Here is a 25148-nt window from a genome sequence, read left to right as displayed (position 1 = left end):
TGCACAAACACACACACACATACACACACACACGCTGGCCTCAATAGCAGTGATGCTGCTCCCAATCAAACACAAATCCTGGAAGCTGCTAATAACTTACTGGGCCAAATTCTGCTCTTGCATACACTGGTGTAGAGGGGTGCCACTGCATTGGCCTCAAAGGGCCAGATCCCCACCTGGTGTAAATCTGCATCGATCCATTGGGGCAAACGGGAGCAGACCCCCAGCGGGTGTAAACGGGCTGTAGATGTCACTCCCTGAGCCCCAACTGGGGTAAAGCGGTGTTGCCCCATTTACACCAGCTGGGGATTTGGCCCAGTGAAATTACCCTGGTGTTAGCCGGAGGAGAATCAGGCCCTGTGGGCCCCCTGCAGCCCAGGAAGAGAGAAGGGCCCGGATTCTCTCTCCTCTGCGAGTGTGTGTGAGGGGGCGGGGGTGCAGCATGTGCAAATGCCTGGAGAAAGGGGCAGTAATTTGCCTTTAATGGCCGAGTAATGGGATTAAGTGCCCCCCTGCAGGGCGGTGGGGGGGGGAGCAATCCACAAACAGGCACATCCCTCCTTCCCCCCACCAGCAGCATCCTGTATCCTGCCCCTTGGGTCAGTGATTCACACCCCTGCCTGGCCCTTCCCTGCTGACCCAGCCCCCCCACCCCCCAATTCCCAGCCCATTCTCTGGAGCCCGCCTGAGCCACAGTCCCGGCCCATTGGCTCAGGCACTCGCCCCCCGCCCCCAGCAGCTGTTTATCTGACTGCTCTCTTCACTTTCCCCTTTGTCCCATCAGGGGGTCTTCCTTGATTCCTTGTAATTCACCCGCCCAGACCACCCACAGTCCGGCCGGCCCAGCTGCGAGGGAACCACAGGGCTAGGAGGGGGGTGTTAGGTGCTCCCCGCCTGCGTTTCCACCTGCGGGGGTTGCCGGATAACATTGAGCCCCAGGACCAGAGAGGATCCACATGGGAACACGCAGAGCGAGTGGGTAGAGCAGGGGCTGGGAGGCAGGACTGCGTGCCTGCTCTGGGAGGGGAGCGGGATCTAGTGGTTAAAGCACAGACTGGGAATCAGGACGCCTGGGTTCTATCCCTAGTTCTGGGAGGGGAGTGGGGTTTAGTGATGCAAGAAGTGGGCACTGAGAGTCGGGACTCCAGGCTGCTATCCCCAGCTATGCCGCTGAAACATGTTGCTGCTCTAGTGCCTCAGTTTCCCCATTGGTAAAATAGGGATAATAATGTATTTGTGCCTGTCTAGCTATAGATTATGCTACATATCTGCCCATCTAGAGGAGCTTCGTATATAGTGGAGTAAAACAAAAGTCTTGAAGTTTTCCAAGCTCCAGATGGATATTTCAACCCTGCTTACAGCAGAATATCTGCCAGAGACAGAAGTGACTTCACGAGTAATAACAGGGCCGTCCAGAGGATTCAGGGGGCCTGGGGTCTTCGGCAGCAGGGGTCCCCCGCTTTGGTGGTAATTCAGCAGCGGGGGGTCTTTCCACTCCAGGACCTGCCTCCGAAGTGCCCCGAAGACCTGGCACTTCGGCAGCAGGTCCCAAAGCGGAAGGACCCCCCGCTGCCGAATTGCCGCTGAAGACTCAAGCGTGGAAGAAGCTTTGGGGGCCTGGGCCCTGTGAGAGTTTTCCAGGGCCTCTAGAATGAGTGAAGGACCACGCTCCAAAGGCCCCAAAAAACTCTTGTGGGGGCCCAGGGCCTGGGGCAAATTGCCCCATTTGCCTCCCCTCGGATGGCCCTGGGTCATAAACCCTCCTACACATCTGTGGGCCATAGTCTCAGCTGACAAGGGGTAGCCATGTTAGTCTGTATCAGCAAAAACAACGAGGAGTCCGGTGGCACCTTCGAGACTAACATGGAGTGGGATTTTCCACTCCATGCATCTGATGAAGTGGGTTCTAGCCCACGAAAGCTTGTGCCCAAATACATTTGTGAGTCTCAGCTGACTGAGCTTAGGATGGTTCGCACCAGCTGAGGATTTGGCCTTTGTACAATGACTGAGAGGCCCACCAAGACAGGGGGAGAATTCGGCTTTGCTTGAGCGCTGTCTAGATGAAGATGGCAGGTCGGGTTTGAGAACTGGCCCCGTGTGCTTGGACACAACTTGGGACCTAGCAGAGACCGTTCAGCAGCTTTCCAAAGGGTGGCTGATTGTGAGCAATGCTAGGCTCCTTTAGCACAGCGCCCCCTAGAGCCACACTTGGGCACTGGAGCCAGCACGGCCGGGGGCCCCTTACTGAGCTTCCCACTCGCTCCCTGCAGCGCAGTGCCCCCTAGTGCTTCATTGGGGTAGTGGGGCCAGCCATTCCTGCGAGGACAGAGCACCCCCCGCTGAACCTCCCACCTTGCTCCCTGCAGCACAGCGACCCCTAGCGCCACAGTGGGGTCAGCACTGATTCAGATAGGTAAGCACCCCTCCCAAGCCCCGCCCCCACACTCCATGCAGCACATTGCCCCCTATGATGCATTGGGGCTCTGGGGATGGCACTGATTGCCAGGGGAGAGCACCCCCTGCTGAGCCCCCATGCTCCCTGCAGCACAGTGCCCCCTGTTGAGCCCCCGCCCCATTCCCTGCAGCACGGTGCCCCCTAGTGCCATGCTGGGGCATTGGGGTTAGCACTGACTGTCAGGGGGAAGCACCCCCACTGAGCCTCCACCCTGCTCCCTGCAGCACGGCGCCCCCTGCTGAGCCCCCACCCCGCTCCCTGCAGCACGGCGCCCCCTGCTGAGCCCCAGCCCTGCTCCCTGCAGCACAGCGCCCTCTGCTGAACTCCGCCTCACTCCCTGCAGCACAGCGCCCCCTGCTGAGCCCCCACCCCACTCCCTGCAGCACGGCGCCCCCTGCTGAGCCCCCGCCCCGCTCCCTGCAGCACGGCGCCCCCTGCTGAGCCCCCGCCCCGCTCCCTGCAGCACGGCGCCCCCTGCTGAGCCCTGCTCCACTCCCTGCAGCACGGCGCCCCCTGCTGAGCCCCAGCCCCGCTCCTTGCAGCATGGCGCCCCCTAGCCCATTGGTTAATTGTCTCTCTCTCCCCTTAGGTCCCCGTGCTGTGGCACGATGGAGAACTCTCCCGGCCTCCTGAACCCCCTGGCGTCCCCAGCCCTCCTGGTCCTGGCCTCCACTTCGGAGGGCACCCGGAGCACCAGCACCCCGTGCCAGCAGCCCCACCACTTTGGGGTGCCAGTCGCCATGGAGAAACCGTCCCAGCTGCCCTTCCTCGGCGCGGCTTATTCCCTGGTGTACCCCCACCCCAACCGCTTGGCGCCCGCCAGCCGTGACTATCCCCCACAGCTGCTGCCCCTCCCACCACCTTTTGGCCCCCCCAGCCTGGAGCGAGGTGGGGTGGGCATGCTGGGCTACAGTGCCCTGCACCCCTTTGCCCCCTTCCACCTCGCCGACGACGTCGAGTGCTTCCCGGGGGGCTTCCTGGCGGGCAAGAGGCCCAAGGACCGGAGCGGGTCGGAGCTGCCTCAGGTCTGCTGCCTGGCGCTGGAGAAGGAGATGGAGGCCCAGCGCACCCAGATGGGGCAGGAGCCCATTGGCGGGGTGTCTGGGCTGCATCCTTATAAGGGCTCCCCGAATCCACGGCATGGCAAGCCAGGTAGGGGGCGAGGGCAGCACCCCAGCATCCCTCGGCAAACTGGGGGGAGGGACAGAATGGGGGAAAATAGAGGGAGAGAGAACCAAGTGGGGGGATGGATCTTGGGGGGTTTGTCTGCCCCCCTGCCCAGGGGCTCTAAGCCTGGGTCCCCCTGGGCAACCCCTTCTCCTGCCTTTCTGTTCACATCCCTTTTCCTTGCCCTCCTCAGCAGCCCACCCTCGCCCTGTCTGGATCTCCCCCCACCCCACCAACACCTGCTTTCCCTCACTGTATTCACCAGCTGCCCCTTCCCCTCGGCCTTCTGGGCTGCTCCCCATCCTGGTAACCCCCAGCTCCCCTCACTGTCTCCAACTCCCCCCACCTTGCCATCCCGGGACCTCTCCCCCCCGGTGTCCACTGATGCCACCCCTCCCCTGACTGGCCCCAGGACCTCTCTCTTGCCATTGAAGGGGCTGGCGGCTGCGTCCGGCCCTGAATGGCCATCGCAGAGGGGCGGGGAAGTGGCGGGCTGTGGGGCATGCGCGGGGAGCGACGCTGTGGGTGGGTTATGGTGCACTTACACACTGTATTCATGTCCTGGGAGCTATTTAAGATGATCTGGGGCCCGTGACCCCTGAATACGGGGTCAGGGTAGATGTGAGAGGGGGGCGATTGGACTGGACCTCCCACCCAAAGTGAAGCGGCCAAACCTCCCAGGTGGGACAGCATGGAGTGGGTAGAGCGTAGGGGGCGGAGGTCTGGGGATCCAGACTCCTGGTTTCTATGTCCAGCTCTGGGAGAGGAGTGGGGTTCAGTGGTTAGAATATGGGGGAGCTGGGAGCCAGGACTCCTGGGTTTTATCCCCAGCTCTTTGAGGGGAATAGAACCCAGCCCCTGTGTGCCACAAATCCAGACATCTGGAGCTGGGATTTTCCTCTCTTCATTGACCCCCCACCAAATCTGCTGAGCCCCCTGAAATTGATGTGCTTGTGGGGTGGACTCTCTGTTGTTTGGGGGGAGGGTGTTTCAATCCCTTTGGTTTCCCGTGGTCGGCCTGTCCCAGCAAGCGCTCACTCTGCAAACCATCCCTGTTTGTTTTAACTCCCTGCGGCGAACCACAATTGCACGTCAGGGCCTGCCAGGCCGTGGCTAGTTGGGAGATTACAGCCCTGGCTAAAATGGTTGTGACAAATTCACCGCAGACAGCAGCTCTGTGGCAAACTCTAGGGATCCCACATAATCTCGCTGAGTTATCACATGGGCTGGGCAGACAGCAGGGGGAGGCAACGAGCCAGCAGCCCCATCACTGACTCCCTTTGGGGCCTTGAGCCATTTCCCCGCCTCAGTTTCCCCATCGCTACAGTGCTGCAGGCGTGTGACGCCAATGGCAAGTCAGTGGGTCTGATTCTCTTTTTCCTCACATCGGGATAAATCAGGAGTAAGCGGTGTAAATCAGCAGGTGCCCTGGTGTAGGTTAGATCAGAATCAAGCCCGGGGGGGGGGGTCTATTCTGCCACAGGCTCGGGCCTGCTTAAATTGAGCTTCTGCTCAGCATAAGCTGAATTAGCCGTGGCTGGGGGCTCATTAAGGCCGGCTTTGTCCAGGAAACTGCTCTCACTCCTGATCCTACTGAGGGCGCTGTTTTACCCGCAGGCCCGTGTAGACAGGACGCTAGCATTCTTGCCGCCCGTTGCCGCATGGCTCACCCAAGCCCCTCGAATTTACAATCGAGCCTAAAAATCCAGCATCAGGGTGCCGAGGCTGGGGGGCTGTCCTACCCCTCCCAGTCTCTGGAGCTGGGGTCCCATTGTTAGTTTAAGGCAGGGGTTCTCAATCTTTTTCTTTTGGAGTCCCCCCTACCCTGCTATAAAGACTCCAAAGCCCACCTATGTCTCAACAACTAGTTTTCTGCATATAAAAGCCAGGGCTGATGTTATGGGGTAGGAAGCAGGGCACTTGCCCGATGCCTCATACCAAAGGGGCCCTGTGAAGCTAAGTTGCTCAGGCTTCAGCTTTCTGCCCTGGGCCCCGGTAGGTCTAATGCCAGCCCTGCTTGGCAGACCCCCTGAAACCTGCTCGCGGCCCCCCGCAGTGGGCCCTGGACCCCTGGTTGAGAACCACTGTTTTATGAGCTAATTGGAGTCTAAGGCCTGATGACCCTTAACCCCGCACCTGCAAATTCCCAGTATCACGCCGTGTCTACACTAAAGCGAGGAAACCCCTTTCAGGGAGAGCGGCTGCTTCTCTTGCTCGGCTGGGATGTGTGTGTGTGTGTTCAGAGCGACACTGCTCCCTACAGCTGTAGCAGTGCCGGTGCCTTCTGGGAACCCCCTGCCCCATAGCCGCCAGGGCTAGAACCCTCCTGGCTCTCTGGGCATCTCTTGCAATAGAGACAAACCAACATGTCATAGAAAAGGGGCCTTCTGCATTGAGGCTGCTGGACCCCGGAAAAACCCTGTGACTGGCTCGGGCTTGCTCACCACCAGGGGTCTCCCCGTTGTCCCGTGGAAGAGGGTGGCATGGTCTGGGGCAGGCTGGCTTTGATCCTGCTAGGATGGGGTCCCTGCTCTGCAGCTAGGCCCCGGAGGGGGGGCTCCCGGTAACTTGGCAATGGCAGGGCCGATGCACACAACAGAGCAACCTCTGTTTATCTCCCAGCAGGAGTCAACCACACGGTACAAACGCAACCTTTTCACAAGCCGCTGAGCAACCCAGTCTCCCCCTCCTCCACTTTGCACGGCTGTCCCACCCAGTCGGGGAGAGCTCGGGTGGGCCTGGCTGGCCCCCTCTTTCTCTTGGATCTTGTCTTTTTGTCATGCTAATCCCCTCGCTGGGTGTATTCATCCCCTTCATTATCTCCAGGCTGCCAGGAGAACAGTGGCAGATGGATGAGATTCAGGGTAAAAAGTCTTCTCCATAATCCAGTTCATGTCCCCCTCCCCACCCCCACAGGCACTCATTACTAATGGGGCTAAGAACCTTGTTAACCACTGGGGCAGCATGCAAACAGCATGGGCCCACCTGTGCCTACGGGGTTAAACAGATCGATGCTTCATCCAGAGGATCAGCTTCAAGAACTCTCAAGTCTTCAAAAAAAAATCACGTGTCTTCCCATCCCCCATGAAATTGACTTAAAAATCATGAGGGATTTTTAAAAACAATACCCAGATATTTTAAATTGTACTGCTTTCCTGGGAAGGAATGGCCTGACCATTGCTTAGAGTCTTTAAAATGAGATGTAAGGATCTTTTGATAGGTGTTTTTTAATCCAGCTTCTGGGAGAAATTTGGGCTGTGTGTGGTGGGTCAGGGGTCAGGTGGGCTGGTTATGTAGGTCCCTTTTGGCCTAGGAAGCTTCCTGATGCTCCCAGCTCTGTATTAAGATAATGACTAGAATCCACTCTCATGCTTCAGGGCTGCAGCCGGTTGCATGTAGGGATCAGGAAGGAATGTCCCAGTCCCCACCCCCCACCAAATGCACAATTGGCCAGACGGATCCTGTTTTTTTCTCCTGGGACATGGGGCAGGGTGGGCCGGTGCTCTGAGCAGATCCAGAGAATCCCTTTTCTAGCTATCTGGCTGGTGGGGCTTGCTCTGGGTCAGACTGATCGCCCGATTAGGAGTGAGGAGGAATATTCCCCAAGTCAGATGGGCAGAGATCTTGGGGGCAATTTAGCTTCCTCTGCAGCATGAGGCTGGGATCATAGGGGCATGTTTCACCTAATCAGTTCTCGGGCGTTTGTGACACCTGGGTCCCTCCTGGTCTCTGCCGTTGGCGCATGACACCAGCCGTTTGTGGACTCAAATGCTTTGATTTAACTAAAGTAATTGGGCTCAGCATGGGACGGGGGGGGTCCGGCAGGAATTTCGTAGCATGTGCTGTGTAGGAGGTCTGACTCAATGGTCTAGCTCCCCCTTCTGGCCTTAAATGCTCAGAAACAAAGTATTTTCCTTTTGGTTCCAGAGCCTTTAGGGACCCATTTCCCAGCATCTCTCTGCCACCACAAGGGCTAGAAATTTGCTTTAAAAAAATGGAAAGCTGAGATTCTCCCCTAATCCCCTGACTCCCGGGGGTGGTACTTCAACTAAAAACTCCCTAGGCGGAATCCTGGCTCGGCTGACATCAAAGATTTCAAGAGGGCCAGGATTTCACCCGATGAATTTGCGAGGGTTTATCTAGCTCTTTAATCACTAGTATTGTTATTTACTAGCGAGTCGCTTGTTTTACATCCAGTGAGCGGCCTGGGGCCCCCATGCCTGTGATGTGTGTAGACAGCAGCAGGGAGATTTCATTGCCTGTGGCACCGAAAGGACATTGCCCGGACCGGAGTCGAGAGGAAATCAGGATTTCCCGGTGCTCTGATTTTCACCAACATCAGCGGTGCTGAAAACATTCCCTGAAAGCTTGGAAGGGATCGGATGTTGCGTTCAGAAGTTATCGCACAGATGTCCCAGTCATGGCCGAGGACCCTTTTGTGCTGAGTGCTATAGGTTATTTATTAGGTGTATTACGGTAACACCTAGGAGCCCCAGGACCCTATTGCGCTAGGGGCTGTACATTATTAGGTGTATTATGGTAACACCTAGGAGCCCCACTCATGGCCCAGGACCTCCGTGTGCTAGGCACTGCAGAAACAGCCCAAAGAAAGCCAGGCCTTGCCCAGAGCGTTTCCAATCTATGGTGGACTTCCCAGCCCCTCTGCTCAGGCCGCTCTCTCATGACACTGATCTATGCTGCCGCTCTTCAGTGCCACAGCTCCTTTGGCTTGAGAATCTCCCCACAACGCCCTTCCAGTGCCATCATCCCCAGGACCCCGATCTCCCTGCCTCCTGCTGGCCGAAAAACGCAGGGAATCTCAGACCCGAACCTCCTCAGCATCAGCCTGTGTCTGGGTCCCACCGGCCGGCAGAAAGGTCATGCATGGCCAGTCCCCAGGCCAGGGGTACCCCATCCCTGCCCCACGCTCCCAGCTAAGACACAATGGGGACCCTGTGCAGGTTACTGAGGGGCTGGGGAGCTGATCCTGAGGCCAAATCCCGCCCCCGTAGTGCCCCCTGGGTCAGAAAGAGAATGCCTGACCCCGCCCCACGGCAGTGACAAATGAGGGGGAAGGGGCAGTGCTGGCGGGCCGGGACTCCATTACATCTCACATGTATTCACAGCTCCCTGGGTGTGACCGGCCGCCCAGCTAGGGGCATAAAGCCTATTTTCCGCTCAGCTGGGTGGGCTCGGGACCCCCCATGGCACGGCTGGGAGGGGGAGGCCCCTTTGGGCCTCTCCATCAGGCCCCTAGCGGTGACAGGGCGTGAAGAGAACAAATTGGCATAGCTGATTCTCCCCAGGGGGCCCCCGGTCCCTAGGGGAAGGGGGAGCCCAGATCCAGCCCCTGCGAAGCAACCCAGGATGACGCCTGCTGACACACCCTCCCGATTTGTCTTTGGCAGATGAGGTGGGGTGGAGAGGGGGGCAGAGTAGACAATGGCCCTTCATGATTCTTAACTCAAGCAGAACTTTTGCCTCCATTTCCTCCCTCCCCCCACACTGTGCAGCCATCCACTGCCTCCTCGTTCCCGTGCCAGGGAGGGGCTGAGCAATAGGGGTCCAGTGGGGGTGGGGAGCTGGACACCCCCCGGCCCTGCCCCTGCAGACACATCCTCACTGGGCCTAGTCTGGAGTCAGCAGCACAAAGATTGGGACTCAGCCTCCCAGGGAAATGGGGGAAGCATTATCCTCAGTCTACAGACTAGGGAAACTGAGGCGCTGGGGAGTGACTCTCCCAAGATTATGCAGAGAGCTAGTGCCTAGACTGGGAATGGAGCCCAGGAGTTCTGCTCCAGCCACTAGACTCCCCTCCCCTCCCAGAGCCAGGAACAGAACCCAGGAGTCCTGGCTCCCAGCACCCCTCTGCTCTAACCACGACACCCTACCCCCCTTCCAGACCCAGGAATGGAACCGAGGCATCCTGGGGTCGGGGTCTCTGACAATAGCGCTGAGGCCCAGCGCTCTCCATCACAGAAATGCCCAGTGAAGCTGAGCTAATCACTCCCGCTCCCACCCACCTCTGTGCTGTTGTGTTGTTCTTATAGCTCATGACACGTTTGCAGTGAAATTGGAATCCCCACCACTGGGAATTGCCTGGTTTCCTTCAAAGCTCCGCCCCTGGCTGGTGGGAAGGCTTCCCCCACCCTCCGCCTCCGCACTGACTGGTGGTTCCTCCCCTCCCCGCCCCTTGGTAGTGGAAGTTGGAGATTTGGAGCCGAGTTTTCACTTCTTCGGGGTTTTGTCTGACGTGGAGACTCAGAGCGAAACTCGGGAGTTGGAGCCCGCACGGGGCAGCTGGGGAGAAAGTGCTGTCAGGGAACTCCAGTCAGATGTCATATTGTAAATATCGCCTGCCCTGGCACTAACTGGGGGGACCATTGTGCCAGACACTGCCCAGACCCCGACCGAGATCAGAGCCCCATTGTGCCAGGTGCTGCACAGACCCTGACTAAGACCAGGGCCTCCCATTGTGCCGGGCACTGCACAGACCCTGACTGAAATCAGGGCCTCATTGTGTCAGGCACTACCCAGACCCCGACCGAGATCAGGGCCCCCCATTGTGCCAGGTGCTGCCCAGACCCCGACCGAGATCAAGGCCCCATTGTGCCGTGCGCTGCACAGATCCCGACTGAAATCAGGGCCCTGTTGTGCCAGATGCTGCCCAGACCCCGACCGAGATCAGGGCCCCATTGTGCCGGGCGCTGCCCAGACCACATGGTAGGAGACCGTCCCTCCCTACCCCACAGAGCTCACAATCTGATAGTCAAGCCAGACAAAGGCCGAAAGCCAGTGTGCTAAGCCACTGCCATGGTGGAAGGATGTTCGTGTAGTGACGGCATTAGACGCAGACTCAGCTGCAATTCCTGGCTCTGCCATGACTCCCTGTGTACCCTGGTGGAAGTCACAGCCCTGCTCTGTGCCTCAGTTTCCCCATCTGCAAAATGAGTTACCAAGACCCCTTCTGCCTCTCTACGCTGAAGAGCTCTCCAGGAAGGGTCTACCTCTCCCCTGGAGTTTGTACAGCACCAAGTGCAACAGGGCTCTGATTTTGGATAGAAACAGCAATAATTATCCTCATTTTACAGATTGGGGAAACCGAGGCACGGAGCCAGACTGTGGTGAAAATGTAGATGTTTCAATAGGAAGTAAAATCCTGAACAGTGCGAGGAGCCCATGGAAGAGCTGGGAAGTGAGGCTAAATCTCCGAAGGCCCAGATCCTCCCTTCTGGGCCCAGATCAGCTTGTGTGAGAAGCTCAGCTATCAATATTGATATGTAGATTGTCTCTGCGGACGGGGGCCCTACCCCGCTTCAGCCTACAGCTGTCTGAGGCCTGCAGGCGTCAGTTTCACAGGAAGTTCTACCTTGCGGCTGGAAAGTTTTTTTTTTTTTTTTTGAGGGCAAATAAACAGAACTGAAGCACCTGGCTGACTTTTGGCCTCCTGGGACATGGAATTGAAACTAGGCAGCGTGGTCCCTTTTTGGCTCTAGTACACTGGAAGTGGGGGCGGAGGGGAAGGCTAAAAACAACCCACTGCTTGGGAAACAACATTTCATGAGGTCAGTGAGACCCAATGAGATCTCAGCTCTGCCACTGCCTTGGGCGAGGAGCATGCCTGCTCTGTGCCTCAGTTTCCCCTCTCCACGCCCCTTGTCTGTTTGTCTTGTCAGCGGGAGTTTTGCTGCTATGAAGTCAAAGGCTGGGCTGGAACCCAGGTGTCCTGACCTCAGTCCAGTGCCCTGGATTACATCGCAGTGCCTCTGCGCGCACCTTGCCTCTTGGGGTGCATACAGCGCCTGGCGCAATGTGGGGGGAGAGAAGGCTGGTCTCAGTTGTTGCCTCTGGCCGCTATAACCAGGGCTGATCTTGCATGGGCTGGTAACGAAGAAGTGTCACACCCTTGATCTCTCTGCAAAACCTTCTGTCCTCCCCCAGCCTTAATCTCTCCCTTCCATTCAGACCCTTCCTCCCACCTCTGTCCGGCAGCAGGTGCCCTGCTGTCCCTGGTTGGACACAATAACCCCAACAGGCAGCGGGGACAAAGGCTCAATGGGATTGATTAATAGCTCGTTAACCAGGCCCTGACCCCCAGCCAGGGCTGAAGGAAGAAGCTCCAGGGGTCACATCGCAGAGGGCTGCAGCTCATTGACCAGACTGATTGATTGGGGATCTCCGCTCCCCGGGCTCCTCGGCCCCAGCTGCCTTCTGCTGGCCCCCCCCGGAGAGACCTTGGCTCGGTAACCAGCCCCTCCTGCCCCTTAGGCGAAACAGGGACTTGCAGATTCAGGCCCTCCCAGCAGGGGGCACTGTGGGGAGTGGGGCAGGAGCGCTGGCTGTGGGGGGAGCTCCCAGTTACCCCAGCCCTGGCCTCTCCCAGCAGGGGGCGCTGTGGGGAGTGGGGCAGGAGCGCTGGCTGTGGGGGGGAGCTCCCAGCTACCCCAGCCCTGGCCTCTCCCAGCAGGGGGTGCTGTGGGGAGTGGGGCAGGAGCGCTGGCTGTGGTAGTGGGGGGAGCAGCCAGCTGGGCGGGACGTCCCCGGGGCTGGGGGGCTGACCAGGCTGCCTCCTTTTTCCCAGGGGAGAAGAAACTGGAGCCATTGGCCCTTCGGTGCCCCCTTTGCCAGAGGGAGCTGCAGTGCACGGAGCTGGGGCACCACCTGCAGCAGGAGATCGAGAGACTCGCCCACCTCCTGGACAGGTACGGGAGCCCCCTCCCTTGGACAGGTATGGGAGCCTCCACCCTCTCCCCATGGACAGGTATGGGAGCCCCCCGCCCCCTCACATGGACAGGTACGGGAGCCCCTCTCCCCTGGACAGGTATGGGAGCCCCCTCCCCTCGGGCAGGTAAGGGAGCCCCCCCTTCCTTGGACAGGTACGGGAGCCCCTCTTCCCCTCCCCATGGACAGGTATGGGAGTCCCCTCCCCTCTCCCCATGGGCAGATACAGGAACCCCCACCATGGACAGACACAGGAGCATCCCTACCCCAGTGAGTCAGCGAGACCCCTGGACGGCGGGGGGCTTTGTGGACTGGCCCCACTGGGGCTCTGCACTCTCCATCCCCCTGGCAGCTCACCCTTTCCATCTCTCTCCGCAGGGAGGCCACGACCCCTCTGGAGGACGCCCAGAGATCGTCCCAGGTAAGCTCCCCTCGCCCCCCGGCTCCGGGGATGGCTGTTGCAAAGGGGTTTTGTCCCTCTCTCCCCCCCCCGTGAGGTTCCCCCCACATCCCCATCACCCTTCCTGGGGAGGGGCACTAAGGAGCTAGAGGCTGAAGTCTCCCCTGTGGGTGAACTCCAGGGGGTGCCATCCTGACCCAGCCCAGCCATTGCCCCAGCTCACAGGCTGTAAGAGGCAAGAGTAGAGGCGGTGAACACTGATTCTTCGCAGAGAGCTACTGAGACTGGAACAGCCAGCGCTCCTGCCCCACTCCCCACAGCGCCCCCTGCTGGGAGAGTCTGGGACTGGAGTAGCCGGGAGCTCCCCCCCACAGCCAGCGCCCCCTGCTGGGAGAGCTTGGACACCAAATGTCCATAATCACTCAATCCTCAGGGGCTCCAGCCATCCCACTGTTCTTCCTCTGCTGTTCAAGCCCCACATGATCAGCAGCGCAAGCTCACCCCTCACATCTTCCCTTCCAGTCTCCAGCGATCTCCACTCAGGATGGCATGGACTCTCCCAAGGGGTCGCCGCAGGCCTGCGAGGACGGGCTCAACAAGGTGGACAGGCAGCAGGTGCGCCCCCCCCCACCAACCAGACCACAGCCCTCAGCAGGGACTCGAACAGGGGACCTTCGGCTGCGCAGACACTAGCCCCAAATATGGGAGATATAGGGGCCCTTCGCCCAGCTGGTGTAGCTGGCGGTTGTAGTACCTAGACTTTGCCACTAGAGGGAGACACGATTGCATCGACTAAGCCAGGTGTTGCAGGAGGTTAGCAATCCAGCCTGGAGCCATGTAGTCGGGCCTGGGGGGGTCTGACTTGGGGTCCCCTTTCTCCCTGGCCCATGGGCAGCGGGAGGCTCTGCAGATGCCTCTGGGAAAGGGGAAACCATTCACCCATGCTCTCCAGCTGGGGTGAACCGCTTAGAGCCTGGGCTGGGAGGCGACATGAGAGCAGTTTTCTTCCTTCGCCTGAGACTCACCCCTTTGCTTTCTCCCCCCACAGACCTTTCTGCGGGTGAAGTCAAACCGGGAGGGCCGCATGGGAGGTGAGAAGGGGACTCAGCATGGATCTGGGTGTGTAGGGGGTGGCATTTATACTGGGAGGGTCAGATCGGACTGAACCTTCATTGGCGGTGGATCAATGCTGATAAGGGATGGGAAGGTCTAGTGGTTAGGGCTGGGACTCTAGCTCTAGAAGAGAAGTAGCATCTAACGGTGGGGGTGGACTTTTCTCAGCTATGCCTCTCACTGACTGCATGGCACTTCACTGCTTTGTGACTCGGTTTCCCGATGTTTGTCGAGTGAGGGGAGAGGGATAGCTCTGTGGTTTGAGCATTGGCCTGCTAAACCCACAGTTGTGAATTCAGTCCTTGAGGGGGCCGTTTGGGGCAAAAATCTGTCAGGGGATTGGTCCTGTTTTGAGCAGGGGGTTGGACTGGATGAGCTCCCGTGGTCCCTTCCAACCCTGACATTCTGTGAATAATGTTGACTTTGGAAAGTCTCACAGGGGAGGCACTTTGGAAGCAGAAAGCATGACCCTGGGCCCATGCCTGGCTTGGCAGCCCCCGGTGCTTTTGGAACTTAATAACCTGAGCAGGTTAGGTTGCAATCTGGGCCCCGATCCAGTGACTCCATCCAGGGCCACCGAGAGTGGGTTCGGGCACTGGTGAAAATTGTTTTTCAGGCCCCCCACCAAGGGTGGATCAGCTAAACAGGGTCAACAAAGGCAGGGAAGCCAGGCCCCGGGCCCCCTTCCAGACCGCCGGCCCCTAGTAGTTTGTACTGGCTTCCCCCCCGACTCTCGTCGGCCCTGACTCCATCTCCCTGAGTTGTCCCCTGCCCAGGTCCCTCCATGGAGATTCAGCTGCCCACTCGCCATGAGCTGTCCAGCGTTCCCCATCAACCTCCTCTCCAGGGATGCACAGCCTTCCTCTGGAAGGTGCTTTCCGATCTATCTCTCTTGTCTTGCAGCCAGAGCCGGACGGTTTAAGCGGATCAGGCCCTGCCTGGAGGAGCCGGTGAGGAGCCGGGGCTGGGTGTCTGGGTGTGCATGGATCGGGCCCTGCATTTAAGGGATTTAGCCCCAGAGATTGCCCCTGAGTGGTGCCGTGTAAGACTGCAGCCTAAGGGCCAAGGATGAGGGCAGGCATTTTAATATGGGATTGCAATAGAGACAGTTGTGTGGAGAGTGAGACTGTCCCCAGCAAGGCTCAGTACCAAGGTAGATGGGCCCATGGATCTGATCCAGGATGGCAGGAAGTGGGGGGATATGGGGCTACTTGAGCCCGTGGGTCTGATCTGCAGCAGTGTGGCCAGGGTGGGGGGATACTAGATTGCAGAGGTGTCCCTTGAGGGGAGATGGTCTCTGCTTCCCACCGCTACCAAGGATCGAACTCCCAGCAGCAAGAGACAGACTCTCCCTGCATACGTCCGGTGTCTGTCTCTCTCCCGGAGGCCCAGATGGAGGGGCCTCTCCCCAGGGGCTCCAGGCTGGCCGAGGCAGAGGACGAGTTCTCCGATGAGAGCCGCTGTGGTGGGTACGAATATTGCAGCCCGAAGAAAAATGTTCTGGAGACAAAAGGTAAGGGGCTGCTCTCGCGATGGGGACAGACGGGGGGGAGGGGCATGGGAGGCATTTGTGTGGGTCCCTGCCCCCCCTGGTATGTGAATTCTCTTCTTGCCCCTCGCTCTCCCTCGCTTTCCCCCTTGCCCGCTGCTCTGGCTGCGTCTGAGCGAGGCCTGGAGCTGTTCTGTGTCAGTTACTCCCAGGTGCCCAGGGGACTCTGGGGCTAGCATGGGGCCAGGGTTAGGGTTCTGCACCAGTCTGGCAGGAAGGGGATCGTTTACTGCACTGTGGCTATGCCTGTTCTCCAGGGCTCACAGGGGGATGGGGTGGGGGTGGATCAGGGGCATAGTGAGGGCTGTGGCTATTCTCTTCTTCCCCTAGGGAGTGGAGCATAATTTAGAGCAGCCTGGAGGCTGCTCTACCTGCAGCATGGGCTGGGAATGTGTGGAGCATAAAGGTAGCTTCAAGCAACTTTCCCTCTCCCCCTCCACCGTCCCAAGCATAGGAAGGGAGTAACTGAGAATTCACCCATGATGGGTCTGTTCAGCACTGGGCTGCACCGGCTCTGAGCCAGCCTGGTGTTCCTACCCCCTTCCCAAAGGAGCTCTCTGGAGAGGGAGGGGGCTGTTCACAGCTGTGGAGCTACCGGATGAGTTTGTTACACTGGTGTTAGAGTCGGAGCAGAACCTCTGATGCTGGAAAATGGGCTTGGTCAGACTAAAGTAGGGTGTGATACTGGAGGTGAGACCACTGCCCTCTACTGGATGGAATCAGAATGCTCAGGTATGTGTCATAAGCCCTGTATTGCTAATGGAGATTCTCCTTTAATTCAGGCAGCAGACGTTTGACCCTTTGGAGGAGGAGAAGGCTCTGTCCCCGAAGCCCCCTGTGTATGGCTTAGCTGAAATCCAGGGCGTCTCTGCTCCACAGGGCACAGATTCCAGGCAGATTCACCCCTTCTGCTTTGTTCTTGTTTTTAAATCCAAACCCCTCTCCACAGCATGTTCCCCAGCCAGATGCAGAAACGTCACAAATTTCAGTTCCTCAAACCCACACCTGGATTTGTACAGACTGGTTGGCTCAGCAGAACCCAGCTGAGAAATCTGAGAGTTTCCTGTACTTCACGCTTCCTGCCCTCAGTTCAGCCTAGGCTCAGTTCCTGCCAAAGGACCTAATGGGATTAGAGTGAGGGGTGGGGGGCTGGGAGTCAGGACTCCTGGGTTCTATCCCCAACTCGGGAGGGGAGGGGAGTGGAGTGGAGTGGAGTGGACTGGAGTCTAGTGATTAGAGCTGGGGGGCTAGGTTTGGGATCAGGACTCCTGGTTTCTATCAGCTGCTCTGGGAGGAGAGTGGGATCTAGTGGTTAGAACACGGTGGGCTGGGAGTCAGGACTCCTGGGTTCTATCCCCAGCTGTGGGAGGGCAGTGGTTACCTAGTGCTTAGAACACTGGCTGTGGGAGAAGGGAGTATTGTCTAGTGGTTGGAGCAGGGGACTGGGAACCAGGACACCTGGGTTCTCTTCCTCTGTGTGACCATGGTCAAGTCATTCCCCCCTCCCCAGGGCCCAGTGTGCCTCAGTTTCCCTATTTGTATCACAGGAGTTATGCTTCCCAGGGTGGGTTGTGAATCTTTCCAAAGCCCTTTGACACCATCCTTAGCTCAGCTGGCTGGTGCTATAAGAAAGGCAGGATGGTCCAATGAGTCTAGGATGTGGGAGACCAGGGTTCAAGTCCCTGCTCGGCCACAGACTTCCTGTGTGACCTTGGGCAAGTTACTTAGCTGCTCTCTGCCTCAGTTTCCCCATCTATACTACGGGGATAATAGCCCTGCCCTGCCTCCTGGGGGCTTGTGCAGATTGTGAGGTGCTCAGATGCAATGAGAATGGGAGCTGCCTAAGATAGACTATACAATACAACGTGTTGTTAATTATCATTGGTAATTAGCAGCAAAAATGGGAGTGAGGCAGGAGAGAGGGCAGCCTCAGATCCCTCGCTGGAAAGCGGGAGGCCTACAGAACAGACACCTAGGTCCAGCTCCCTAGCTGGAGTAAACTGGTGTCACTCCACTGGAGTCAGTGGAGCTCTGCTGCTTTACACTGGCTGAGGATCTGGCCCTTGTGGAATAACTTGCCCCAAATCTCTTCCCCTTTCCTGGGGGGTTTGCCCATGGGAATAGGAAGGAGATCCTTGGTGGAAGAGCTTCCAGGCCCAGCTGGAGCAGATCTGGTGGGCAGGATGGAGCAAGGGGCTGAATCACTGACTGAGCACGGCCATGGGCGGAGGTTGCTACCTTCTGTGAGGCTGTGGGCCCTCAACAGAGGTCAATGCAGGAGGGGATACCTGGTATGTGACCCCGCAGGGCCTGTTAGCGCCTAGTAGTTCATGGGCTCCAGAGACTGCATGGGAGGCAGAGCAGCAGCAGCAGGAGGAGGTGGATGGATGCAGGATGTGGTCTCTGGGACTTGCTGCCCCCTCCAATCCTGCAGTGTGATGCTGGGAGGGGGCTTAACTGAAAAGGAGAGAGAGGCTTCCTTAGAGTTGATCATTCAGGACACCTGGGTTTTCATCTAGGCTCAGTCACTGATGTGCTGTGTGGCCTAGGGAAAGTGGTGTTGCCCCTCGGTGCCTCAGTTTCCCCTCCCAGCCTGTGTCTACTTGGAGTGTAAACTCTTCAGGGCAGGACTTGTTCTGTGTCCGAGGCGCACTGGGAACCTGATCTCCATTGGGGGATCTTAGATGGGAAGCTCCCTAGGGCAGAAACGATCTCTTTGCTCTGGGTCCTTAGATGCTACCGTAATAAATAATGTTCAGCACCCTGCACAATGGAGTCCTGCTGGGCCATGACTGGGATGCCTAGGTGCCTAATAAATAAGGAACTATACTGACACTCGTCCTGGGGGGCCAGAGTTTTAGTCCAGTTATGCTGGCCATCCTCCACCTCCCCCGTCTTCCTCACGAAAAATCGTGCAAAGTCTTGGTTTTGCTGAACACACGTCAAACCTGGCAAACTTTGGACGAGAGGGAATTTTTGTGGGGATTGTCGCTTTGCTGGGCACCGAAGACAAAAGCGGCAGGGGGTCCCGAGGCTTTCGGAGAGCAGCCGGTGGCTCTGGTTCTTAACGATCAGGCGTTGCGGTGATACTGTCCAGCTCAGGGCCCCATTACGCTAGGGGCTGTACAGATCTGTTGTCCCGTGCTAATGCTGCAAGGGAGCGAGGAGAGGGCTGTTTAATTTTGTACTTAAAACCAGGGCCTGTCTAGTCAGTTTCTTTGGTGTTCTTGGTTGTGTGTGCTCTGCCCTGGCACCCTCCCCCCTCCTGCACACTTTTGTTGCCACCCAGGATGTGCCTTGGCTGTTGTGAGACAGGATCTGCTGTGCCTGGGAGGAGGGAGGTGCTGCTAAGCCTGACACTGGCTTCCTGCCCCTAGAGCAGTGCAGCTGGGGAGGCTGTCTCCCTGCTCCCCCCGCCCACCCCCAGTGTCTCCCAGTTCAGGTTGTCATGGTGGAATCCCCTGGCATTGTGGTTCCCACTTCCTCCACTCACCCCTCTGCCTGCGGTATCTGGGCAGGGAGTTCCCTCAGAGGGATAGTTGTATTACGGCAGGGTGAGGGCAGTGCTACCCTTATTTCAGGAGCCTGTGCCCCTGCCTGCTGCCCGCCCCACCAGCTGCCTACCTCCCCGTCCTTCCCTGCACATCTGTTCCACCAATCCGCTTCCCAAAGCCACCGTCCTTTCGGGGTTCCCCACCAGGCCAGTGGGGTACAGCGATGAGCTGGACTTCCTTGTCTGTCCCTCCCTCCTCATCCTGCTGGCTGACCTTGGGCAAGTCACTGCCCCTGCTCCATGCCTCAGTTTCCCCTCTACCTTCCATCTATTTAGATTGTAAACTCTCTGGTGCACTGTCTCTCGCTGGGTGTTCGTGCAGCGCCTGGTGCAACGGAAGGGCCCATGATCCCAGGCAGGTGTGGGTCTGTGCAGCGCCTGGCGTGATGCGGGGCAGGGAGGAAGGTCTGATCTCAGTTGGGGGGAATCTCAGTCAGATGCTACCATAATACAGTGGTAACGCCGTTCGTTTCTCCCCCATCCCCGGCTGGCCACACATAGTGGTTGATGAGTGGGCTCCAGCCTTGGCTAAGAGATCCGGCTTTTCTACCTCAGCCAGCAGAGCCTGATGCCGTTAGATCTCGGGGATCGTGAATGGGGTCCGTACAGCTGATGCCCAGCACTGTATTAAGAGCCCCTCCCCCATCTCTCCCAGACTGCAGACTCCTGGTGTCACGGAGCAGCGACGAGGCGGACATGGACTCGGATGGTGACGAGCTGCCGGCCTTCACCAAGCAGACGTATCCTGTTCGCTGGGGGGCTGAGGGAGGAGCTGACCTTCTGGGCTGGGGTGAGGAGCAGGCGTAAGGGCTGTGAGGTTTCCCTTCTGCCCCTAGACTAGGTGACTATTCAGAGAAATAGCAGGGTAGCAAAACCCCACAGCTGCACCATTCGCATCCGCAACTCACAGAGCTGCAGCTCGGCCCTGCCTCCAGGCCACACAGCCCTGTGACTTGAGCTGATGGAGCGCTCCCCCGGCTGGCAGCGGTAGTAAGTCCCTTAGTCGCTCCCAAGTGGACCCAGCAGCTGGTGATGTGCCACACCCTCTATAGGAGCAAGGAGGAGACAGCACACATGCTAATTCCCGTCAGTGCCAGCCCAGCTGATCAGTGCTCGGGCAGCCTGGCGCAGAATGGGAGGCCAAGGTTGGACTGAAGTGTTGTGCTGGGCCGGTGGTGAACTCGCACTCAGTGGAGTGGGATCTAGTGCTTAGAGCAGCGTGTTCTGAGAGCCGGGGCACCTGGATTCTAGTCCTGGCTCTGGAAGGGCAGTGGGGTCCAGTGGTTGGAGCAGGAGGGCTGTGACTCAGGACTTGGCTTTCTGGACCTGGCGCTGAACTCTGCCTCCCTCTTTAATTCAGGCAGGTTTCTTTGCCTGTTGTGCCTCAGTTTCCATCTCCTCACCCTCCCCAGCCAGTTTGCAAAGTGCTTTGAGATCCCTGAATGAAGGGAAAAGCACACTTGGGATCTGTATCACGTCCTGGCCTGGATCGTGGGCTCTATAATCGGCATGTTCCACAACCGCCTCTGTTGGCAAACTCAGCTCGGGCCACCTCCCTGATTTCAGCCCCGGCTTTTAGGGGACACTGTCTAGATCCCTGGAGCTCTCCGGCTATGGGGCGAGGGGGCTGTAAGGGTATTGTCTCTTCCTTCACTGCCACCTGACCAGGTGCCTGTCTCCAGTCTCGAAGAGCGCCCCAGCGGAGGAGGACAGCAGGAAGCCAGGGGGCCTGGGTGCACCTGGGACGGCAAGAGGGTAATTCAGTGGGGGCTCCCGCTTTCTCTTGGCTCCTTTCAGTGCCCTGTTGCTCAGTGGCTGAGCTGCTCCAAGGGCTCCCGTGTGCTCTCGACTGCCCTGACCTGCCCCCTCCATTGCACCGTCCTGCTAAGAGATGGCCTTGGCTCTGTGTCGTCCGTCTATCTTTTCTCCCTGGCCCTGCCCCACATGGGTCTGCCCCAGAATCCCAGCACTCCCTTGGGTTGTCTGGATCCGAATTCTGGTTTAGCTTAATCTCTAGTCACCTTCCTTCTCCCCCCTGCCTTGCTCATGTCCAGTGCCAGCCTCTCGGCTTCTCTCCAATCCTCTCCTGTCTCCGCAGCAAGGCGGAGGAGGAGGAGGGAGACTCCACCCTCACCATGGAGCTGCTGAAGGCTCAGATCCAGGAGCTGCGGCGACAGCTTCTCCGAAAGGACTCGTACAAATGCCACATTTGCCTGGTAAGAGTGGCCCAGCCCCCGGCTTGTTACCACCCCCTCACACACACACACTGGGCCCAGGAAGCAAAATTTGGACCCGGATCCGACATATTAAGATCTGGGGGTTTTGACCTGGCGTCTGAACGAGCAAGTTCATGCGACTGGCTCCCAATGCAGAGCAGTTAGAGGTGGAGATGCTGTGATGCCCTCCCCCGACATCTCTGCTTGGGCCCAAAACATGGGGTCTGGATTCCACTCCCTCCAGAGTCTGGCATCATTCTGGATACTTGAGTAGCCAGGAGCTCCCCTCCCTGCAGCCAGTGCTCCTGCCCTGCTCCCGACAGCGCCCCCTGCTGGGAGAGGCTGGGGGTGGACTAGCCGGGAGCTCCCCCACAGCCAGCGCTTCTGCCCTGCTCCCGACAGCGCCCCCTTCTGGGAGAGGCTGGGGGTGGACTAGCCGGGAGCTCCCCCGCAGCCAGTGCTCCCACCCTGCTCCCGACAGCGCCCCCTTCTGGGAGAGGCTGGGGGTGGAGTATCCAGGAGCTTCCCCCACAGCCAGCGCTCCTGCCCTGCTCCCTATAGCGCCCCCTGCTGGGAGAGGCTGGGGGTGGACTAGCTGGGAGCTCCCCCGCAGCCAGCGCTCCTGCCCTGCTCCCTACAGCGCCCCCTGCTGGGAGAGGCTGGGGGTGGAGTATCCAGGAGCTTCCCCCACAGCCAGCGCTCCCACCCTGCTCCCTACAGCGCCCCCTGCTGGGAGAGGCTGGGGGTGGACTAGCTGAGAGCTCCCCCGCAGCCAGCGCTCCCACCCTGCTCCCTACAGTGCCCCCTGCTGGGAGAGGCTGGGGGTGGATTAGCTGGGAGCTCCCCCGCAGCCAGCGCTTCTGCCCTGCTCCCTACAGCGCCCCCTGCTGGGAGAGGCTGGGGGGTGGACTAGCCGCAAGCTCCCCCACAGCCAGCGCTCCTGCCCTGCTCCGTGCAGTTCTTTCCCAACGTTCAGTCTCTTTCCTTCCCAGGACTCGTACTCCGTGCCGTTGACTTCGATTCAGTGTTGGCACATCCACTGCGAGCAGTGCTGGCTCCGGACCCTGGTAACGCCCCCCCCGCCCGTTCCCTTTGGGTTCCCTGCCCATGCTCCATTATCCGCTCCAGAGCATGAAATACACAGTCCAGAGCCCCCCCTTGCGCAGTTCACTGCATGACCCCCGTTAGCTCTCCTCTCCCCGAGTCGCTGCTCTGTGGCTTTGAGCCCCCCCCATGCTGGCTTGACTCCAGGCGTTGATGGCAGGTCAGTCCTGCCCAGCCCTCTGTTCTGTCCCATTCAAGCTCTCATACTGGGCCCATCACCATGGTCCCTGATGCCTTCCATTTGCCTCTTCCCAAGGGGGAAATTGTCTCTTCAGTGGTTTCTTATTGTGCTCTTGAAGGGAAGTGTGGTCTAGTGGTTGGAGCAGGGGGGCTGGCAACCAGGACACCTGGGTTCCATTGCCAGCTCTGGGAGAGGAGTGGGGTCTACTAGTTGGAAGGGGTGGCTGGGAGACAGGACACCTGGGTTCCATTCCCAGCTCTGGGAGAGGAGTGGGGTGTAGTGATTAGAGGGGGGTGGCTGGGAGACAAGACACCTGGGTTCCATTCCCAGTTCTGGGAGAAGAGTGGGGTCTAGTGGTTAGAGGGGGGTGGCTGGGAGACAGGGCACCTGGGTTCCATTCCCAGCTCTGGGAGAGGAATGGGGTCCAGTGAATTGGGGGGTCAAGGTTCTCACGTCCTATTCCTAGCGCTAACACTTAGGTCCCAGAGGTAGCAGCATTTCGGTGACAGGCGTGTTGAATGCAGAGTGCTCTGCTGGAGTCGGGTGGGGGTGCATTGTAACCATTTACCAGATCCCTTTTAAAGCTTGACGTGTCCCGCTGCCCTTTCTTTCAGGGCTCCAAGAAGCTCTGCCCGCAGTGCAACGCCATCACGTCCCCCGCCGACCTGCGGCGCGTGTACTTATGATCTCAGGCCAGCCTCCCAGCCCCGATGGCTGCATCCTTCAGCACGAGCCACGCATCCCGCTCCCCCCAAACCCCCCCACTGCAGACTGAACCCAAACTGGGAGGCTGCTGACCTGCTAAAACGACCTGCCACCCATCCTGGGAAGTGAAAGCAAAAGGAGCTACACCTGCTCCGGGCATGGGTCGTGACTAGCTGTGGCATCCCCTCGCCATGGCTGGGAGCAGGAGGGACGGGCGGGGGTGGGGGCTGCTTTCCTGTGGCCAGTTTCCCCTTCTGCCCCGCCTTGTTTGTCTATTGTTCATTAAGTAAAACCTATTTTTAGTAACGCTTGACCCTGGCCCGAATGCGTCGCTCCCACCCCTCCAAAGAGAGCCGCTGACGGCTGTGGGCATGCGGAGAACACACCCAGGCCCTGCTCCCAGGCTGGGGCACCCCTGACCCAAGGCTCAAGTCCTGGCTCTGCCACACACTCCCTGAGGGTGTGGGTCTAGTGGGTTGGGGATCAGGGCTCCTGGGTCCCCTTCCTGCTTGCGGGGAGGGGCAAAGGGGGGGCTTTTGGTCAGGGCTCTAAAGAACTTAATTCGCCCTGGCTCTGCAGCTCAGGATCTCCCAGCTCCAGGGCTGCCCAAAGGGGGGCAAGTGGGGCAATTTTCTCCAGACCCTGCAGGGGCCTCCATGAGAATATAGTATTCTATAGCATTGCAACTTTTTTTTTATGGAAGGGGCCCCCGAAATTGCTTTGCCCCAGGCCCCCTGAATCCTCTGGGCAGCCCTGTCCTGGGGATCTGTCTCCAGCTGCATATGGCTAGTGACCTCATGCAGCTCACTGCCCCTCGGTGGAGCCCCAGTCCTCCCGGCCTGACCCTTATGGGGGGGGGGGGTAGTGTTTAGGGGCTGATTGGCTATGGTGCTGCACCAGCCAGTCAACAGTGGGGAATGAATCCCAGACCCTTCCACCCCCTCCCATGTGCAGGGGGAAGTGGCTACAGGAGAGGTCGGGCTGGGCAGGGCTGCCCAGAGGATTCAGGGGGCCTGGGGCAAAGCAATTTTGGGGCCCCTTCCATAAAAAAAAGTTACAACACTATATTCTTCTGGGGCAAATTGCCCCACTTGCCCGCCCGGTGGCCCTGCCCCAGGAATCTGGATGCCCAGCCCCCTGCTTAACCCACTACATCCCACTCCTCTCCCAAGCTGAGGATAGACCCAGAAGTCCTGACTTCCAGTCCACCCTGCTAGATCCCCACTCCCCTCCTGAGCGGGGGACTGAACCCAGGAGTCCTAGCAGCTGATCCCCATTAAACCCCAAGGCCATACCCCCCACACACTGGAGTCAGTCTCTCTGCCTTGACTGGCGGGTGTGCCCAGGGCTCCTCCGTACCCTGCTTTCCCCACTGTGCTAAGAAACCACAGCCCTGACGCAACGCTGACTGGAAATCTACCAGGTTCACATGATGGCCTCACGGACCCTGTGGCAGACAGGAAGCACTTGCTGTAACAGGCCTGCCTGGTTTCCCCTGGAGCTAGAGGGTGGCTAATCCCGCCACTCCCCCCCACCCCTCTCCGACTCTTCCCCACTCTCCAAGCTGCTCTGTGTGAGCCCAGTAAAGCTGGGTTATAGCTGAGCTGGGTTATCCCACTGCCGAGCTCCATGCACTAGGCAACACTGCCTTATATGACGTCCCCAGGACACCTGGGTTCCATTCTGTGCTCTCCAAGGGGAGCGGGGTGTAGTGGTTAGAGTGGGGTGCCTTGGAAGTCAGGATGCCTTGGTTCACCTTGACTGACTTGCTGCGTGACCGTTTTTTAACCACACAATTCAGCTCCTGGATCCAGCCATGTGGCCTGTTCAGAGCAGGGGGCTCGGGTTCAGCCCGGTGCTGCAAATTGGGTTGGCAGCAAGGTTCTCACCAGGATGCAAAACTTACCCCCCACCAGGTTAGGAGAGGAAGGATTAATGGTTAGAGGCATCAGGACTCCTGGACTCTCTTCATAGACCAGGCAGG

The 25148-nt window shown here is 58.7% G+C and overlaps 1 protein-coding gene across 1 annotated transcript; it reads left to right on the top strand.

Moving 5' to 3' along the window:
• Positions 1–3063: 3063 nt before the first annotated feature.
• LOC116830775 (E3 ubiquitin-protein ligase Rnf220-like) lies at positions 3064–23410 on the top strand. The gene is made up of 12 exons (XM_075061166.1): positions 3064–3607; positions 12204–12324; positions 12722–12764; positions 13266–13358; positions 13792–13834; positions 14760–14806; positions 15189–15369; positions 19614–19748; positions 20641–20713; positions 21057–21174; positions 22167–22241; positions 23074–23410. The coding sequence occupies exons 1-12, from the start codon at positions 3064–3066 to the stop codon at positions 23143–23145; spliced, it is 1545 nt and encodes a 514-aa protein (XP_074917267.1). The 3' UTR covers positions 23146–23410.
• Positions 23411–25148: the final 1738 nt, after the last annotated feature.

The sequence above is a fragment of the Chelonoidis abingdonii genome, chromosome 26 (genome assembly GCF_003597395.2).
Source record: "Chelonoidis abingdonii isolate Lonesome George chromosome 26, CheloAbing_2.0, whole genome shotgun sequence".
NCBI classification, from domain to species: Eukaryota; Metazoa; Chordata; order Testudines; family Testudinidae; genus Chelonoidis; species Chelonoidis abingdonii.
Note: the sequence above shows the minus strand (reverse complement) of the source record. Positions and strands in the feature narration are given on the sequence as shown.